Source organism: Falco punctatus (assembly GCF_963210335.1).
Source record: "Falco punctatus genome assembly, chromosome: Z".
NCBI classification, from domain to species: Eukaryota; Metazoa; Chordata; class Aves; order Falconiformes; family Falconidae; genus Falco; species Falco punctatus.
This window is the reverse complement of record NC_137586.1, coordinates 38,472,377-38,492,754: the sequence shown is the minus strand read 5'-3', so window position 1 is coordinate 38,492,754 and position 20,378 is coordinate 38,472,377. Positions and strand designations below refer to the sequence as shown.

The 20,378-nt window shown below is 41.0% G+C and overlaps 1 protein-coding gene across 1 annotated transcript; it reads left to right on the top strand.

Moving 5' to 3' along the window:
• The first annotated feature begins 13 nt into the window (after positions 1-13).
• OSTF1 (osteoclast stimulating factor 1) lies at positions 14-18,886 on the top strand. Its single transcript, XM_080373344.1, has 10 exons — positions 14-721; positions 10,605-10,651; positions 11,274-11,324; positions 11,408-11,471; positions 14,352-14,405; positions 14,834-14,941; positions 15,391-15,440; positions 15,556-15,634; positions 16,106-16,204; positions 17,872-18,886. The coding sequence occupies exons 1-10, from the start codon at positions 688-690 to the stop codon at positions 17,928-17,930; spliced, it is 645 nt and encodes a 214-aa protein (XP_080229470.1). The 5' UTR covers positions 14-687; the 3' UTR covers positions 17,931-18,886.
• Positions 18,887-20,378: the final 1,492 nt, after the last annotated feature.

The following is a 20,378-nucleotide window of genomic DNA, read 5'->3' as shown; positions in this document are numbered from 1 at the left end:
GCACCGCTTCGGCGACGCCACAGCCCACGCTTCACTTCAGCAGCAGCTTAAGGCGCCGGGAGGGCACCCAGCAGAGCCCGCCCCGGCTGGCGGGCTCCCGGACGGGCTCAGCCCCTGCCTCCCGCGCCCAGTCGCGGAGCTGCTCACGCCGCGACCACCACTAAGCTGCGGCGGGGCGGCCCGTGGGCGTGGCGCTCCTGCCACACGCCCGGAGCGGGGGCACATCGCAACCCACCGGCACCACCACCTCCCGCGCTCCTGCGGCCTCGCCGTCGCCAACCGCCGCTAGGGCGCGAGCCCCACCCGCTTCACGCGTCCCGCCCCCCGCCCGCGTGCCCCATCGGCCGCCGCTCCACAGCGCCGTGCCTCCCCCTCGCCGCTCCCGCCGCGGGGGGGGGGCGGGGGGAAGGGCGGAGCCTCGGCGCGCGCGGGGATTAGCGGGGTCCTGCCTGGGGCTGGCGAAGGGCCTGCGGCCGCCACCAGGGGGCGCTGCCGGTAACGCCGGCCCCACCCGCCCGCTCTTCCTTCCTCCGCCCGGCCGCCCGCCTGCAGCCGCCCGCCGCGCATCGCCCCTGGGAGCCCGGCGAGTGCCTGCGCCCTCCGCCCCGCCCGGCATCGCCGGCCCGCTCGCAGGCAGCCCGTCGCCGTCCCGCCGCTTCCCCGTCCACGCCCGGGCCGGCCCCAGCCATGTCCAAGCCGCCACCTAAGCCGGCCAAGCCAGGTACGGGAGGGGCCCAGCGGCCCGACCCGCCACCCCCAGGTCGCTCGTCGGCCGCGCGCGGTCGGTGCGGGGCGCGGGGCAGCCCGCTGCCGGCTGACACGTGGCCGGTTCGGGGGTCGGGCCCGGGCTGTCAGAGCGGGGTGCCCAGCCGGGGGGAGCGGGGCAGGGCCGCCTACACTTTCCTTTCTCCGCCCTGCCGCCATTAACCACCGCACAGCTTGCTCGGCGGCGGCGGGTGCCCTTCCGCGGCCCGAGCACCGCGGCCCCGCTGGGCGGGTGGCGGAGTGGCCCTCGGCGCGGAGGCGTCGTGTCTGGGCGGGGTCCCGCGCGTGCTCGGGCTCGGGAGAAGGTTCGAGAGCGGCCGCGGGGCAGAGCCGGCGGGACCCCTGCTGTCGCGGCGCGCGTAGGGCCCCCGGCCCCGGCCTTCCCCCGCGGGGGCCCGGCGCAGGCCCGGCCGGTGGCCGCTGCCGAGGGGAAGGTCGCACAGGCCGGTGGGCGCAGGAAACCTGTTAACCTGTGAAGAAACAGGCGTTGAAATACTCCGAGGGTTGCCCAGTGGTTCATGGGCTGGCAATACGCTGATACCTAACAGCGGTTTTAGGGCATAGTCCCGTGCTACATTCTTCTTCCGCGGCACCTGCTGCTTTTGGCGCTCCCAGCAGCCGTGCTCCATCCCTTGACGTTCTGGTGTGAGTGTGCACGACAACCCTTCTAGTGCATCTAGTTACTGATGCGTAATTTTATGCTCCTGCACCCTTTTCAGATAAATTCAGTGCAAAGTTAGTTTCAAAAAACTAGTAAAAATCAGAGATTTTTCTAAAAATACGTTGAATAAACATTGAAAGTGGCAAGGTTTTAAACCTTGGAGTAGAAATGGCAGCTTTCAGGTAAGCATACATTTGTTTAGGGCTTGGTTGTTTTTTTAAACAAGGAATTGATACAGAAAACGAAATTGCTCTTTCACATTTATGTATCATCTCCCAACATGAAAGGTTGAATTCTTACTTGAAGGTTATAAATTAAGTGTGAATGTATTTAAATAGATAGGACTAGTTTGTTTTTCCCAGAATACGATTATCTGATCCCTAAACACATCTGAATTGCAGTATTTTTTGTGCTTAAAATAGTATTTGAAATACTGGGGGTTTTTTAGAAACATGCATATGCATAACCTAATTGAGTACCTTAACTAGACAGCTTATAGAACAAGTTTTTAATTTGAAGGCAAGTAAGTGCAACCCAGTTAGACCACTTAAACTATTGGTCTCAACTTGCCAATAGAAGAAAACCTGTTAAAGCTTTTTAAATGTAAAGTTTCATCCCTGGAAGAATTTCCTCTGCCCTGAAGTTTGCTAAGCCTCTTACAAAACAGCTTAGTTGAAATGAAAAAGACAGTAATAGAAATATTGCTGTCGTGGACTCTCACTGAAAACCAGTACTGAGGAAATGAGATTCTGAAAGCATGTGGTGTTGGTCTTACCAGCTTCCATGTTTGTAAGAAGGGCAGATTTTTCCAGTGAAGTTGATAACTCAGTTTTCTGATTTGCAAAAAGATAAGTTAAATTTAACAGGAAGATTTTTAAGGAGTTGAAGGCTTTGGCCCTATGTAACCTGCAGGAGCTATCAGACTAACTCAGATGTGTTACGTCTAATACTAGGTGTCTTTCACTACTTTGCTGGGGTGCAGTTTTGTGGTATGCTTGATCTGATAAAACGTGGACTGCCATCAAAGGGACAGGTTCCCTACACCCGTCCTGCCATTTAGTGACATGAAAAGCTGGATTGGTGCTCTGACTTTTTGTGTTAGGTTGGTTTTATGTCTGATGAACTTGCTCTGCTGCTTTAGTGCATGAGTGCTTGACACAGCAGAAGGAAATTAGTAGAAATATATGGCTGAAGGAGGAAGAGAATAAGACTGTCTTGCTAGTGGCTGCTAGAGCTGATTAATGGTAATAAGATTAATTTTGCTGAATCCCCAGTTTTTGAAGAGAGAAAGTCTTAGGGAGGCTGTTGCATTCAATTTTTTCCAGGACATTTTCAGGAGCAGATTGTCTTCCAGCATACCCTAAAATATTTCTGTAGTTGTATGTTCGGCTGTGTTCTGGTATAGTATCAGTTATGCCTATGGTGCTGTCATTGAATCTCTCGGGACTGTAGACATCAAAATGCGCTCATTAAGGACAGATAAATACAGGAACTGCGTGTGGCAAAATTGTTGCTACAGGAGCATAGTTCTTTCTCTTTTGGTGACTTTTAGACTGTGGTTGGTGGAATATCTTCGTGCATTTGATCAAGCTGTGTTAATTTTTCCTCACTGTTACCAGGCATCCAGTCTATAAACTGGGCTATAACCCGTAAACTTTTCCTTAGTGTTCAAGGAAAGAAAAAAGTGCAGGCAAGACAGAGATGGAAGGAGATATAACAGGTGGCAGGGATATGAAAACATTTAGTGAACATCCTTTCTAAAAAAGTGTTTAATGATCATCACAATGGTGTTGGATGTTAGGGTCAGATGGCTAGACAGCGCTTTAAAAATGTGGGGAAAAAAAGGAGGTGTGAAGGGAGAAAAACTAGCTATAGCATTAAGTGTGGTTTTCTTCTGTACATGAGAGCGTTTTATCTGTCAGAAGGCTCTTCTATTAATGCTGTGACATGCACACATTAGGATTTCAGTTACGGAGAGATCATTTTGATATCAATATATTTTAGAAAACCATCTGATGTGTTTATCAACACTTCTGCTAGTATTTTGGAGTCTATGATTAGCCCTTGAGTAAGGGGTCATGACTGTTTTCAGAGGATTTAGAAGGCTTTTAATTTCTAGTGTTTTGAGGCTTTTTTTTTTTTGTTGTTATAAACAAGTGCCTAGCTTTGCTTTTCTCTTGGGAGTCTGTATTATTGTTTTCTAGCTGTAATTTGTATTTAGACTTGCTGTTGAAGATACAAAGGAGTGGAGTGGGAGTTGGAAATAGCAGAAACTTTCTGCTCCGTCAGCATTATGCAAAGGTAGAGTTTCCCCTCCATCTTTCAAAAATTCTACTGATGTCTCAAACTGCATTATTATTTACAGAATTAATAAACCTTTTAAGTAACTTTGTGAATAGGATTAACATCTGACACAGAATGTTTAAGTCCTTTGAACTTGACAAGCTGTGTTGGCTTCTGCTAGTTGTATCCTTGAACAGCGTGCTCTATCTGATCAGACGTTTTTGATCAGAGCCTTATGTAAGTGTGCAGCAGCTTTTGGGGAGATGAGAGTGTTATATTAAAATTTTAAAGAAACCTTACTTACTTTCATATTCTCCAGACAGAGTAAGGTTTGTTGATCCTGGCCTGGATTCCACACAACATTTACATTTGATAGGGGAGGACCAGTCTTTGCCTCAGTGAAATTACAGTTGGAAATTACTGCAGTTGAGAGGAAGGGAGGCAGGGGGGAGCACAACATATGTAACATAAGGAGTTCTTACTACCTTAGAGTAGGTCTGTTGACTTTGCAGCCAGCCACTAGCAGCTGTCGCAGTTAAAAACAGGATTCTGAACATAAAATATTTAGTTTGAATCACAGTCAGGTTCAGTTCCCCTTAATTCTTAGGTGAGGTAGGAGCTGTGACAGCATTCACAGGAGCGGAAGACCTGTGTTGAGTCACATGCTTAAGCTCTTAGCAGTAGTCTTAAATTTGGCTTGCGTGTTGGTGGTTTGGGTTTCTCTTAGCTAAGGAGGTGTGAGCATGTGAACTTGGGGAGTTACGCTGTTGGTCATCAGCTCTAAGGGGAGAAAGACATCAGAGAACAATTAAACAGTTCCAAGTCTGATTTCAACATGAATTTTAAACTTTCATTTCTGACTCCAAACCCTGTTTCTACTGCAGGCTGCAGGGGCCACAAACAGGCTTCCTACAAGTGAAGGCATTCTTGTCTATCTGTAGATACAAAATTAGTAAGAAATAGAAGATAGCAGAATCAAACTGTGCCAGTGAAAATTCATTTGTGAAACTGTGTTCACATACATCTTCTGTGAGAGTATTCTTAATTCTTATTTTTTGTAAACAAATGCTATTTGTTCCTTCCACTCCAGATACTGACTAGAGCAGTCCATGATTGTTCCTGGGCTACCCGCATTTGTCATCTACACTGGCACCAGTCTACCCTTTGCATTCTTTTCAACATGTTTGTTTGTTAAATACACCCTCCCCACTTCCTCCCCTCTGATTGGTATGCCCTGTGTTCACTTCCCCTTTCTAACAAACACTACTTAGAGGTGGAAGATGATTCTCCAAACAGTGAGGACTCCACTTTTTTCTCAGTTGTGGCAATGCTTAAGTGCTGTGTTGTACCCTTTTCTCTCTGTGCAAGGTCCTGTCAGCAGAATGCCAGAATGCAAGCTGCAGTCCTGTAAAACATATTTCCACTCTTATTCCTGCTTGAAGGTCTGGGTGTAAAGCACCTGATTTCCAATTTCCTGAGAAGCCAGAAAAAATGTTTCCGTCTGGTCATAATAACCTCCTAATAAAACTGCACATCTCCTAAGAGACATGCAGATTGTGACATGAACATCTCTGCTTACTAAAGCAAGCTTCAAGCATATCACAAATTATTGTGATATTGTTACTTGACCAAAAGATTGTGACTTCAAATTGCTGCTGTGCACTGCCAGGTTGTGTAGTGTAAAAAACCTCAAACTATGCAGGTTCTTAAGCCAACATGAAGAAAACAAAGAACTCTGTTTGCCGCCATGTTTTCTGTGAGGTCAGGCAGAGGATGCCTCTCAGTTTCTTCAGATTAATTTATCTGAATGTCTGCCAGAATTCATATTCCCAGTTACACGTGTTCTGGGAGGAGACTTTAAAACCAGCATAGGCCATGGAACATGCAAACTGTCCTTTTTCTTCCCTGTATCCCAAATCTCATTATTATCTTCTCTTTTTCATCCATTTGTTACAGGTGGGGATTCAGTTTTCAGTCAGGTTGGTGCTAGAGAGAGTACCTTATTCTCAACTCCTGTGAAGCCTTGTGTGAGCAAGGAGGAGGATGACTGTTGACAGTTCAGGGTTAGCTTGAACCCTTACAGGAGCTGCTAGACTTAAGTTTTTTAATTTATGTGTAGATGACCATGGCCAGTTCTGGTTTTCTAGAGTGCAGAGATTATCCCTTTCTCATATGACAGGCGCTGGTAGTGCTTTGTGACACCCAGTGAGTCTGTCTATCTAAAGTAAGATAATTACTCTGATTTTTATGGTAGTCCAGAGCTGCACACTCTAAATACAGATAATGAAAAGATGCTGCATCAGGATCAATATCTAATTTATAGAACCTTGTTTGTATCAGTGAGATGTGATTGTGTATGTCAGGTGAAGCAGGGTGTGAAATGCTAACAAAAGACTCATATCAGTCCACTGGGGGGCAAGCCTTGGTAGCTGTCAGTGCTGGCTTACTACCATGATTATTTTCTTAACTAAAATAAATGCCTTTTGCACCAAGTACTTTTTTTTTTTTTTTTTTTTTTGGTTGAGGAAGTAATACAAATTGACAGCTAATGAAAATGCTTTCCCTGCCCTTTGGTGCTGGAAGTTCAGCCTAACTCAAATACCTAAATAAGTAATGCCTTGCAAGGATGGGCTTTTTTTTTTTCTCCCTTGTTTTTTCATTTTTTCTTTTTTTTTCCCCCCTTATTTTTTCTTTTTTCCTTTTTTTTTATTTTGGTTGGGTGTTTTGGGTTTTTTTTTCTTCTTTCTGTTACAGATGAATGCAAAGAAGAGGAAAGCGGAGAATGCTTTGGTGGGAAGTTGAGCAAAAGGGGATTTTATTGCTAGTGTCTGTGGTAGTATAGAGAGAAGCTGGGATAAAAACAGAAAGGAAGTGGGGGGAAAGCATCACTGAGAGAAACAGTAGCTCCTTGTTTCAAAAACAGCACTTCTTTGGAAACAGTCTTCTGTTAATGATACTGCAATTAATTAAAAATAAACCTCAAATGCTAGGAGGAAACAAAAAGCTTCTAGTCTTTCGAGAAAAGGTCTTTTTCATTTGTATTAAAAAGCAGAGTAGTGATCTTGTTTCAGTTCAGTACATATCAGAAGCTGCGTTTTTAAGTGTTGTTACTGTTTGCTTCAGTTTCTTCACTTCTGTGCACTTAGCTGGCAGAAGGTCCATATTAGAAATCTGAGTAGCCTGTTTCCTCATAAAAGCAGAAGTTTATAGGAGAAGTCATCAAAAATAGCTTGGAATTGAGGGCATGAGGTCAGTCCAACCTGATAAAGCTATTTGTTTTATGTTGCTGAGTAGAGAAAATTATTAGTTTGACTCCTTTACCCTGTTGTGTTGCTGGGGGAGGGTTTGGCAAATTATGGCTTTGGGGAGGTTCTATGCTGAGAATATTTTTATGTTTGGTATGTGTAATAAGTTATGTTTTTTATTTGTCAGGTAGTTGTTTTGCACATGTTTAATGCAAATTCTATGACAAGGGAAAAAACTGCCCTTTGGCAAAAGTATGGGATTGAAAAGAACCATTTAAATTTCTCCCTGCACTTAGAAAAAGGTTTACTGTGGGACACAACACTGCACTGTGCCTCCATTTCCTTTGTTTTTATAAAAGGTGCTGCCTATGTAAAGTCATGCTGAGAATAGAGCTGTGTATATTTACCTGGTGCCTTGAAATCTTAAAAAGGTACATGTGTCTTTTGTATTGTCTTTATTTTGTTCTCTAGAGGTACGTGGTGGAGAGGTGGAGTCAGTCAACTTTAATATATTCGCGTCAGTGCTAATGGATTAGTTCTCCATGCCACATGAAACCTGCAGCGTGGTTCATAGTGGAGAGATGGTTATAAGGGGGAGCACAGGAGGTCCACAGGCACTTTCTAACTTTTTGTTTATTCCAAAGGATGCCTGCCAATAAAGTCTGTCTGTGTGCCTAGGGATGGGCTTTGCTAGATAAAAGTACTTCAAGTAATCACATGTATCTAGTAAAATACAGTTTGTCTGTATTTGCTGAACAGGAATTAAGTTTAGTGTGCCCTTTCCATCCTCACATTTTTTGATTTTAAATCTTCTAGACTGATTTTTTTTTTAAATTAAAATTTGGCACAAATAATTACCACTGCAAGTGGTAAAGTCCTGTTGTTCTTAGGTCTTAAGTGTAGGAACGTGACCAGGTTTAATGTCCATTTACCAAGAAATATTTGATTGGTGCCAGTAATGTGTAGTGTTTAACTCCCGTATAAGGTACTGTAAAACTAACATCTGCCAGGCCTGTGGTTCTATAGATTCAAATCTGTACTTTGTGTTTCATCAGGAAAATGTTTTAGAATATGTTGTGCTGCGTGTAACACCACAGCTTGACATTTGGGGAAGTAAGTGCTTACATAGAATAAATAATAAAAAAACCCGAACAAAAAACCCCAAGCATCTACTATGAATTGCCTTTTGTTGAAACAACATGTCAGCAATATTTTTATCAGCATCAGTGTTTCCATGCTTCTTGTCCTCCCTTAAAGTGTGATAGCTTTAGAAAACATGTTGATACAGATGCAGTACATTGTTACAGGAAACACATATGACACACAGAAATCTATGTGTCTCGCTCTTCCCTGTCTTCTGCCATCTTTTCATTTCCCCTTTTAATATTTCTTGTTCTTCCCTTTTTTGTCCATTTCCTCCTTTTACTTACATAAAACCTCGAAAATTGGTGGGTGATGGTTTAAGCCGCCAGAGTCGTCAGTATGCAGTTCTATCTTGCATTTTTCTGTCATCTGTGTAAGAAAGCTAGGAAGGAACAGTATTCTGTGTCACCCATTCTGTTTTGTCATGTCTTGTTCTTTTTTCTTTTATTTGTCTTTTTTTTTTGTTTTTGTTTTTGTTTTTTGTTTGGCTTCTCCTCAGTTGCTGTTCAGAGATATCATTGTGAAGCTTTTAGATCTAGAACACATGACTAATGTCCTTGTTCATCATTTCTATATGGGTAACAAACTGAACAGAGGGTTCATCCTTTTTAGCTGTTGCCACAGTGCAGCTGTTTAGTTTCTGAGGCAAACGGTTGACAAGTGTTGGACCTTTTATGTCTGGGAAACAGCTGCTGTGTGAGAGAACCAGTAAACCAAACTGAAATTCTATGGTGTTATTCAAAAATAAGATCTGGGAGAAGCATGGGATACAGTTACAGATTGGAAGAAAAATCATATATACAGTGTCTACATGCATTTGGCAATCTAGAAAGTTTATAGGGGTTAATTTTGTGTTATACTTTTAGAGATACTGAGCGCCAAAAAGCCTGAGGCAGAGGTCTACGGAAATGTTTTGCTTAGTTGTTACTATGCCTTGGTAAATACCACTTCATATTTTTTGCCTGTTTTTTGCTAGTAGTCTTTGCTACCCCACTATCTAAAGGCCTACACACACTAGTGATGACTCTAGAAAGTTAACTTAAGGGCTTAACACGTGCTGTGGCATGGCCCTTGCTAGGGAATATCCAGAGGTATTTGAAAACGTATTAAAGAGCCACCCCAGGACTGTGGAGTATGCTGCAAAGTGGCAGCTTATAGAATTGAGTACCATCCTTCTTTCTTAAGCCTGTCATCATATATACATTTAGACTGACATTTCTAAAGCCCTTAAGTTAACTTTCTAAAGTCATCACTGTTGTGTGTAGGCTTTTAGATAGTGAGGTAGCGAAGACTACTAGCAAAAAACAGGCAAAAAAAATTCTAGCCATGGTTCTTTACAGAAACACAAAGGCTTATTCTTGAGACATAAGGAAACCTACTTTCTCATTATTCAGTTCTCTCCATATAATATACTACACAAGATTTTATGTAAAAACATTTTATTTTACAGTACTAACCTTTGGCAGTAAGTTCATCATTTTCTCTGAGGGTACAAAATAGCCTGGGCTAATTGTTGTCTAAGTAATGCATTGTCCTGATGGACCGAATACTGCTTCAATCACAAGTTACACTTTAAACATGTATAGTGTAAGAACCTGAAATGCAGCTATGTAGTTAAGGTATTTAAAAGTAAACAATACAGACCAGTCTGCATAATGTATTACTCCATTGAGTTCAGTGCACTTAAGCAGTTCAGCTAATAAAGTCACGTAAGATACATGGGGTTTTTTCCTGTACTCATCTTATACTTTCTGCTTGGTGTTCTTGAAATGTACCTTTTTTGAATTACAAAAAAATGTTTATAAGGATGCTTCTTTTGCAGTGTATGCAATTAAATTTGTACCTGTCTGTTAGCTTTTCTTGGCTTGGATGCTGCTGACACTCTCTTTAAAACTGCCTTATTAAAAGCAACATTGCCCACTTAGTGGAATTGTAAAGGCTATAGCTTATTTTAAGCATCTGAACATGTTAGTTGTACATTGCATAAATAGGACTTGGTGACCATTTGTCATTTTTCTTGATGCAATGATTTCCGTGGCATTGCATTATTTTCCTAATTAGAACAACTGCAAGTATGAGAACATGTTGTAAACATTGGTCATTGTTTTGTCTTTATTCTTTCCTTATTTCTGTATCATTTAACAAATCTGATATTAATAAAAATACATACAACATGTCTGAGTGTGGGGAAGTACATATTACTGAAACCACGCTTTGCCTCATAAATTGATGGCAACGCTTCAGTTGACTTGCATGGTGAGCTATGAAGACTGTTAGGTGTGCACAGGAGGCAGCTGACATGTAGCTGTTGAGTTGGCCCATTTCCTTCAGAATCTGTGCTGCTGGGTTGGGTCTTCTCATCCTGATTTTCATTGCCAGGCACAGAACAAATTCATTCAGCAAGTAGATTTAAGCGTTAAGGAAATGAATTTATTTAAATTTGAAGACTGTTACGTGTATGCTGTGTTTAGAAGGCATGGTATTAATACTGGTATTTTCTTTTTTAGGGCAGGTTAAAGTGTTCCGGGCCCTGTATACATTTGAGCCCAGAACGGTAAGTACATCTAGATTTTAGGGTTTTGAGAAGCTTTATTTTAATCTTGTCTATAATATTTCTTCAGTTCTAGCTAGGGTTGGCCTATTAGACTTACTGTACTATGTTTTCAATGAAGAAGCCTATTGATAGATCTTGGTTCTTAATGTGACTAAAACTGCCTGATTAATTATCCCTCTCCTTTCATAAGTCCAGCTCTTCTTAAAAGCAGTATGTTTTCTTCTCTGCTATGGGCTACGTGCAATCTAAGATCAGTGATCTATGTGATTTTTTTCTTATATTCCAAAGGCAACAAATTAAGAACTAAGATTTCATGAACTGGGACCAGCCAAAAAGGTACACAAGACTTGACTGCTTTTGTTGCACAGTGGTCTGTTGGAAAGGCCCCAGTCTTTTTCTTTAGTTGTCAGGAAGGTCACAGGTCCGTAAAGTTAGCTGTAGGCAGCAAGTAAAACTATGGTATGAAAGACTGTCATGCTGTTGTGTAGTTGCTAGAGAATTTGTGTTATTGTTCTTTTGAAGGAAGAGCTGAACGGACTCTGCTTTATCCAGGTATTTGTTATATCTAAGTACATGTATTCAAATTTTTTACTTCTTATTTTTATTTTTATTTTTTTTAAAGCCAGATGAACTGTACTTCGAAGAAGGAGATATAATTTACATCTCAGACATGGTGAGTCTAAGACATCCTATACAGACTGAATACTTCTGAGATGCAGCATATCCCTTCTAAAATATTTTCCCTTTTCTGTACAGAGTGATACGAATTGGTGGAAAGGAACTTGCAAAGGGAGAACTGGACTAATTCCAAGCAACTATGGTAATGTGTAGAATATTTTCATTTGGTAAGGTCATTCACAATCAAAGGAAATCGCCAAATAAAAATAACTGATACATTTAGTTTCAGAAACTGATCACACTATTGGCATTTAGCAGTCCTCTTACCACATTTTTTTCAGAAGGCATCTGCAATAGCAGTCACTAGTGGACATCAGTGTGGACAGGCTGTCTTATGTTTTTATAATGTAGAGACAGCTTGAGTTTGCCAAGTTTTCATGTTCCTGGTTGTGCAGTTAACAGCAATAAGTGTTCTCAGTTTTGAGGGGAAGAACACTGGGATCTAAAGGATGGTTTTACAGGTGGCACGCAAAACTGGTATGCTTGTATTCTTGATACTCTTAATGAACATACTGCAGTTCTTAAGGTCTTCTCATTAGAAGTATCTTGGCTATATTCCATCAGTCTGTATAATGCCTTCTTTAAGTACACCTAAGGATAGACAATCAGAGCCGTTAGTAGCTTTGAGATCAAGAAGTCTGACACAGCATGGGATCTTACAGAGATAGATAATCACTACTGGAATTGTTAAGTAAACCTGCATATGGAGAGGAAGCTAAAAGGATTGTAACAGTTCTGTAGACCTCCTTTGATTATTTTTTCCCTCCCACTTAAGAAATAGGGCTGTTTTGTTTGTTATTTATTGCTTTGTAATGGATATATTCAGCCACAGAAAGCATTGTTTTCTTGGGGACTGCACCCATATCTGTTTGGGCTGAATAGCCATTGCTTTTTCAGATTCAGATAGTCACTTTGAAAAGCCATGAGTACAGATGACACAGCATAATGTCTTTCAAGTCCTCCCAGGAAATGTTGGCAGAGTTGCAGTGCCACATGGCAGATTGCATCAAAAGTGCTAGGATGTTAGTAACTGTGGTTGCTTAATGTCCTTTCTTCAATAGGAGACATTATGGTAGCAATGCCATGTTCCCTGCCCTGACTTGTAGTTAGTAGAAATAATTGAATAGAAGCCTGTGGTGCAGTTATTGAGACCATGGCACCAAATTTCACTTCATTTTGTAAGTTCCAGGCTGATTCTGCTCTTGCCATCTGCCAGAGGTAGTCACTGTTACATCCAGGAGAATATTTTACATGTGCTTACCTACACTCACATTTCTTTTTAACATTGAAGTATGTTATATTTAAAATAAACCCAACACCTAATTAAGTTGTGTTTCCGTTGAGATAATTTGGAAAAGTTGCTTCCAGAGTGGTTTACTGAAAAGTTATCTGAGCAACAGTTTAACTTCTGTTTTAGGCCAGGTGTGAGGTTTGGGGGGGTGGTGTCTCTGCCTTCACATTTCCACATTGCCTTTGTGTAAGCAAGACAGAAGCCTATGCGGACCCCAAGAATGGAGAGTACCAGGAACATGTCTTCTGATGTAGACAAACTACAAAATCCCCAAAGGCCTGCTTTTGCTGGTTACCACCATTAGGACTGCCTAGGTTCAGTCTTAACCATTAAAACACTGTGATCTCATGTGCTCTTCTACAACCTCTTTGGAAAAGGTGGAGACAGACTTGAAACTGCTGTCTCTGGTGGGGTCTTGCACTCCATCTGCTGGGCTGGAAGGAGAATCAGTGTTATGTGCATTAAAAATACTGCTGAACTTCTGACAAGAGTTAAAGAAAAAGTTAATTTTAGGCTTTTGAGACAGTGTTGTTAGTATTAATGCTTTGTGCTGTGCACAAGCACTACTCAATGTGACTAGCATGTTCTGCTTGTGTAATGGCTGGCTGCTCTGGGCCTGGCTTCTCTTGCATTTTAAAATTTTGTTCACTGCACAAATTTTTCAGAATCTAGCATTTGCATTTTATTTTACTCACAGCTAGAGAGATAAGCATGTGAAATTTTTCAGTTACAAGCATTATGGGAGGAATACACACCAAAGTAAGAAAAGATCCAGATAGGCCACAACAGTCTTGAGACTTTCATTTCTGGTAGCTGATATACATTACATTTACCTGCGTTGCATCTGATTGCAGTAACAGTTTGATTTGAAGACACTCTTCCACATTCTCCTTGCCTCCTGGAACAAGCCATAGTGCAGGGGCTTAGAGAGCCTACTCATCTCAGATTGTACACTGTCCTATTTGCCTGTACCCTTAGGAGTCACAGGGTTTTCCACTTAAAAAAAAAGTTTTTAAAAAAGCTGCTAGATCACATTCCCACCTGCAACTGCTTCACAGTGCTGTTCAGCTTTTTGCTGTTGCAACAGCACAGTGATCAGGAGCTGTTTGCTGCTCCTCTTCAGTAAAACCTAAAGCCTGTGGGATGAGGAAAAGGTCTACAGAAGCCTGAACTTCAGTCTGCTGATCATTACATTCCTTGTTTAAACAGTTTTGATTTGCAGACCTCCTGCAGGTTTTCCAGGGAAAATGAAAAAAAAAAAACCCAACCACTTCTGTAAAACAGATAGGAAGGCTACTGACAGTGATTTTTATTTTTTTTTTTTTTTAAACTTACCCTTCACAGACCCCTTGGAGATAATTCACTCATAACTACAGATGGCAAGCTGTTGGTTAAAAGCCTAGCTACATGCCACTGCTCAGTCATCTTCGAAGTGTAGAAAAAGAAATAGCATCTAAGATGAAATATTTTCAGATTCCCAGTGGCTTGTAGTCACTGATCAGTTTGATGCTGTTCTTTGAAAATTTTCACAAGCTTTTCTCTCAATTGCTTTCCCATACACAAGAAGTTGAAGTGCATGAAACTAGTCCATCACTCACAAATCCCCTTTCACGTTAGAATCAGATATGCATTACTGGTTATTCTGGAATAAATCACAGTTTTATTTCAACATAGGTGTCAAATATCTGTTCAGTGTCAGAAGTAGTTAGAATTTACTCTGTTTCATTTCAGTGGCAGAGCAGGCTGAGTCTATTGATAATCCACTGCATGAAGCTGCCAAACGCGGTAAGTGTGATTTGGGTTTTAGCTGTGTAATCCTTTAGATGATTTGTTTGTTTTCTGCCAAAATAATAATGACATACTTGGAATGAAGAAGTCTTGTATGTTTCGGTTGTCTGGTATCTTGAACAAGTTACCTCGTAAGTTTTGCAGGTTTCAGAAGCTGAGCTGGTTTACAGCCTGGTTGAATTGCTGCTCTGCGATTGTATACACAGAAATAGAGTTTAGTACTGTGCATTTAACTACGTGGGGATTCAAAGGTCTGCTGGGAGTTGAAGGAAAGACGTTTGATATAACTTGGACTGATTGTTTTATGATTTGTTAAGTGTTGCTGCTAATCACTTTTTCTCCTCATAAGTTCATAGGAGGACTGATACTTTTTAGTTCTGTTAACTTCAAAGAAAGAAATAATAAAACCTGAATTTGTCTTTCAGGCAACCTAAGCTGGTTGAGGGAGTGTTTGGATAATCGAGTCGGGGTCAATGGCTTAGACAAAGCTGGAAACACTGCTCTGTACTGGGCATGCCATGGAGGCCACAAAGGTATCAGAGAATTAATTTGAAATGACTGTTCTCTGGTTTTCTTGATTTGCTTGTTAGACTGATAAAGCCAGGATTTCTAAAATGTCCTTCTAGTTTGATTAAAAGCAAAGTTAAAGCTAGAAGAGCTAGAAAGCTAGAAAACATCAAATGCTGCATGTTTTGTTGTTGCTGTTGAAGCAGGCATTCTAATTAGCCTGTTAGAAGCAGAGCGGGAAGAAGGATAGACTAAAAAGAAGTGTAGTAGTATTTTGGGTATTTTATGCAGTAGCATTTGTTTGTGACCAGTGATTGTTTGCTCAGTGCAGTCTGACTGTTACAGATTTTCATTAGCTGATTGGATTGCTCTATCATTAAATCTTAGCCAAAATGTATATTATGAAGGCAAAAAAGCCTGTCTTGTTTCCATTTAATTTATTCTGTTTATTCCTCCCCTGCCCTGTTTTCTGCAGATATAGTGGATGTTCTCTTTACCCAGGCAAACTTAGAGTTAAACCAACAGGTAGGTTAAGCCAACAGACCCTTACAGTAGAGGTATGATGTTATTTGTCCTTGGTACAAGCTGGAAGTTTTTTTGCTATATTTTAATCCTGTTGCTTTTCCCTCTGACTCCACAGAACAAATTGGGAGACACAGCTTTGCATGCTGCTGCATGGAAAGGTTATGCAGATATTGTAGAGATGCTGCTGGCAAAGGGTAAAGATCTTCACCAAGGTTTCAACAATCTGTGTGGCAGACTAGATTCCTGAATGTTTATTAAATAATCTGTATTTTTTAAGTGTTTTCCTATAATACAGGTACAGTCTTTAGCCAGCTTACCTGCCTGATTTTGTAAGTCTTGCAGAAAATTCTGGCAGCCGTTTGGAAAGCAGACGTCGCATCTGCTCAAGATAAATTTGATCCTGCTTTGCAGACAAAATTAGGCACTTAACTCCAGAACAGCAGTGACATCTGCTTCCTGGAAAGGGAGAGCAGCCAGTGAGTTCCCTAGCCAACTGTAGCTTGTGGAAGAGCATCCATAGCTTTTAGTCTGCTCCAGAGCAGTCCACAGTTGAGATTCCCTAGTCCATTACTGTTCTGCCTGTGCTACTCAAACTTGTATTGTAGTACCGTTGCTCAAGACATAGCTGGGACAGTGATTCATGATGAAAATTTTATATTGTAAAGGGGCAAGAACAGACCTGAAGAACAATGAGAAGAAACTGGCCTTAGACATGGCAACCAATGCAGCTTGTGCTTCCCTGCTTAAGAAGAAACAGAGTGCAGGTATTTCTGATTTTTTTATTCTGACACTTTTCTTTTTTAGAGGACGCTATTTTGACCCAAATATCTGTATGTTGATAGCCATAAAAAACAGCCAGGAGCTACGCGGGCTAAGAGTTGGGTTTGGAAGGGTTCACTTGGGAGGGTTAATTCAGCAGAGCTATGATAGAGACCTGTGGTTTATCACATTTGGTGTTGCTGACTCCACACAAAATGCCATCTTGTGTCAGCAAGAGGCAAAGGAGTTCAGAAGATGTGGAAACAATAAGGGAAGGGAAGGAAATGGAAGACAGACCCTTCAGAGTGGAGAGACAGAAAGAAAGCAAGGATGTAAACCACTTTAAAAGCAATGTGCCACAGGGAACATGACATAAGAGTAATGATGTGGTATGCTCCCCCTTATGCCTGCCTGTTCCTCCAAACTAAGCCAAACAATCACCAACAGATGCTCCTCTTTTATTTCCTTACTGCTAATTTTCTTTTAATTTCTTATTCTTGTGTCACTCTGAGTGACTCTTTAATAGAGAAGTAAAGAAATTAAAATGTCATGATTGCTGAAGATTATTCTAAGAAATGAAAGTTATTAAAATCCTGTCAGAAAAATGCAAAGAGATTCTGTTGTTTGTGCTCCTGAACAAGGAAAGAGTTGTTATATAGAAGAAATAGGATTTGTCCTTTAAGTACAGCCCCTTGAGCACAAGGCTGTACAATTTCTTTTCTTTCCTTTCTTTCTTTGCTGCTTCTCCTACTTCAAAGAGAAAAAAAATACTTTTTTCCCCTTTTTATTTCCTTTATCAAAGCAGTTGAGCAGGTCAGTTCTAAATGTACTCATTTTTCTTCTTAGAGAAATCTAAGATATCATGGTTATCAGTTCTGTGAATTGTGTCAGTCCTATTATGTCGGCATCTGATATTTTTAATAGTTTATTTTAATATGTTATTACAAGCTATGACTGATGAGGTACTTGTGGTTCCCGGCTCTCGGTAGTACGATATGATACACGTTATATGTAAGCCATGTTCCTGTTCCCATATATTTGAAAGTCTGTGGGCACATAGTCATCTATCAAGAAAAACCCATGCTATTTATCTTTGTACAGTGCCAAAAGTAGATGTAGTTCTCCAGGCACTGCTGCATATCTGGTGGATATACTTTACTTTAATACTTCTGTTTTCTGCTTACTGCCCTTCAAAAGCAAAAGCTCACAAGTAGATCTAAGAAATATTCATTCAGGAAAAAACGTGGATGAGAAAAGAGGGAGGGGAAAGAATAGATGGAACGTGTTTTGATTTTAAGCAGAGAATGACAGCCAGATAGTCTCGAAGAGTAAAATCATAGAGGCTTTTCCACCAACTCACCCATCCTTTCCTTTGCGATTTAAATGTAATACATACAGAGAATAAAATTAAAGAGTTCCAGCTGTTGTGTACAGGTTCCAAGGAGCCAGAAGATGGCTCTTGAAGATCACAAAGAGGCTAAATCTCATATGTAGGAGTTGTGATTACTGGTTTAGTCCTACCTTAGACCTACAGCCCCATTTGTGTAGCCCTAACATTTCTCAATAAATGATAGAGGAATCAAGTTTCTCAGATGCTGATTTGCAAGCATTGCAAATGTGCAGCTTTTCCTGATTTTATCCTGAATTAAGAGTGAGCTTTGTTTCTTTACAGGTTCAGTCCGAACATTAAGTAATGCAGAGGAATACCTCGACGATGAAGACTCCGATTAGCTTTTTTTCGTTCAGCCTGAAACACTGTAACTTGTGTTGCCTTGTCATTCCCTAAAAATATCCTTACAAGTGTAAAAGCATCTTACTTAGAGTATTGCAGTCTTCCAATATAGCGTATAAACGAGAGGATGAAATCATGCTTTCCAGGGAATAATCGTGTGCCAGAAGATGCCACATTTTAAATCAGAGTTCCTTTGGAATTATCTCACAGAGGAAGTGTGGCATACCCTTATCGTTGAATGGGCAGAGGACCATCTTCTAAACTCACAGATTCCATCTCAGGCCTTAGCAGCAAGTGCTTTGCATCTCTGTAGTATGCTCCTCAAACTGAAAGGTCCTTCTGGGACAGCGGGACACCATTATAGGTTCCTTTGTGCAGATAAGATAATACTGGCAGGGTCAGTACTGGCTGAGAGGCATGAATGGAGATGCTGCTGTAGAGAGTGACCATCTTTTGCCCACATGGAGCCAGCAAGACAAGGTTTGGGTATTTTTCTTTTTTTTTTTTAATTTTTTCCCCCTTCATTCCTTCCTGTACCCCTTTAAGTAAGGGGTAAAATGACATGGGACAATCTGCCCCGAATGCTTTATCTTCCTTATTGCTATGGGCCCAATCCCTGAAATGTAAACTCAGGTGAAATGCTTGCTTAAGTCAGGTTTGCTGGAGAAGTACACTTAATTTTGGACTTAGTGACTTGATTATTTTGCTTTTTGAAGTGCATTTTGCTGAAACTATTCACAGTGAAAGGAAGACAGAATATTTTTCTATTTATCCTGCCTTAATTTTTTTTTTTACTGGTATCTTGCTTTTATTTTTTAAAAGTGTTCTTATATTTTGTCCTAAATTACCTCAAAGCTTAAGTGTGTTTGAAGGAATGAGGGAAGATGTATATTGAATATACCACAGGTGTCTTTGGGAGGGATATCTGAAGCTGAATAAACATTCTAAAAATGTATTGCTTCTTCCTGTGAATTAAAAAGAACTAAAAAAACAAGTTGAGCCACTTTCAGGCTTCCCAGCAGAGTTAAAGAAAATAACTACTTCCTTCTGATTGCTCAAATAGCTGCAGCCAAATACTGCACCCTGTTAGGGGTTACTTCCTTACTGTGATGGCAGAGAAAATGTTACAAGTATTTGCAGTACAATCTCATTTTCGATTTTTGTGGCTAGCTTTCCTATTAGCAACTTTTAACAGATTCAGTCCAAGACAGCAGTGTGTGATGCTTAAGAGAGAAAAAAAAAAAAAAAGCGCCTTTGTGAAAGATTGGGGATAAATGAAAAGCTCTTGTGAAAGGCTGGGGATAAATGAAAAGCTTGCAAAATATTGGGGATAAATGAAAATCACACTAAGTATTTTAGACATTAAAAGAAGTCCAGAGTGCTCTGACATCCCACTTACTGAACCAGCTTTTTGTATTTTTATTATCCTGGAAAGAACTATATACAGGTAAAGCTTGTTAAATAAGCACTTGTGAAAGAAGGCAGTGTTCTATTGACCAGAACTGTAACATGTGTAAGATGGAGGCATTGCACGAATAGTCATCTGCACATAAAATTCTAAACTGTTTAAGTGTTAAAACTATAGAACAAATGTTTTAGCTTTGTGAAATACTGCGGTCAACTGAACAGTGATGTTTTATTTTCTGTGAACTTTTAAGATCCTAGAGGGGAAGAAATAAAAACCAAAGCCACCAAGTTTTTCTCTCTGGCTTTCATTAGAACAATTGTTGAACGTGACTCATAATAGACAGAGACTGTCCTGCTTCACATTTTATCAACCAGCTATTTTTACTAGCTCAGACTTTTACCACATGCTATACTGCATGCTGTTGATTAACATGTTTGAATTTCACAGTGCAAGCAAAAAAGGACCTGTAATAAGGGGCTGGAGAGGCAAGAAGGTTCATGTATCTGTTACTTGAGTCTTTTTCCTGCGGAAATGAAGATCATGAGGTTAAATTCTTTGTGTCACAGGACACGGAGAGAATTGGTCATCCCCAATGACCATTTTCTCTACCAAGCTTTGGAGGCAGAGTTTGTATTCATAACTCTTGATGTGGTGTCTTCCACCACCATGACTTCAACATCCTGCAAGTTGATTGCAGCATTTGATTTAAAAATTGTTGTTACGTTCATGTCTGGAATTAGCTGCAGTGGGAAGACCCTGTGTTCTTCTGCAGATGGATCTAGGTGTTGCAAGGGAAGAATGGTGACAGAAGCACAAGTTAGGCCCAAAGATTGCATGTGAAGTCCTGAAGGAGGCACATGCAGATTGCAAGGCAGCTAGCTAGTGCTAACTTCGGGGGTTTTGTTTCTAGGACCAAAATTACTACTTTTTTACCCCCCACCCCCAACTTTGTTTTTTCTCATGCAACTGTCTACTCATCTTGAGAAATACAATTCACTGTGAAAATTTACAGGCAATAAATTAATTTTTGCTTAACTCT

Coding starts and splice junctions, on each gene's coding strand:
- OSTF1 (XM_080373344.1), top strand. CDS start 688: ATGTCCAAGCCGCCACCTAAGCCGGCCAAGCCAG. Junction 11,325..11,407: donor TAATTTACATCTCAGACATG/GTGAGTCTAAGA, acceptor TTTTCTGTACAG/AGTGATACGAATTGGTGGAA. Junction 11,472..14,351: donor ACTAATTCCAAGCAACTATG/GTAATGTGTAGA, acceptor GTTTCATTTCAG/TGGCAGAGCAGGCTGAGTCT.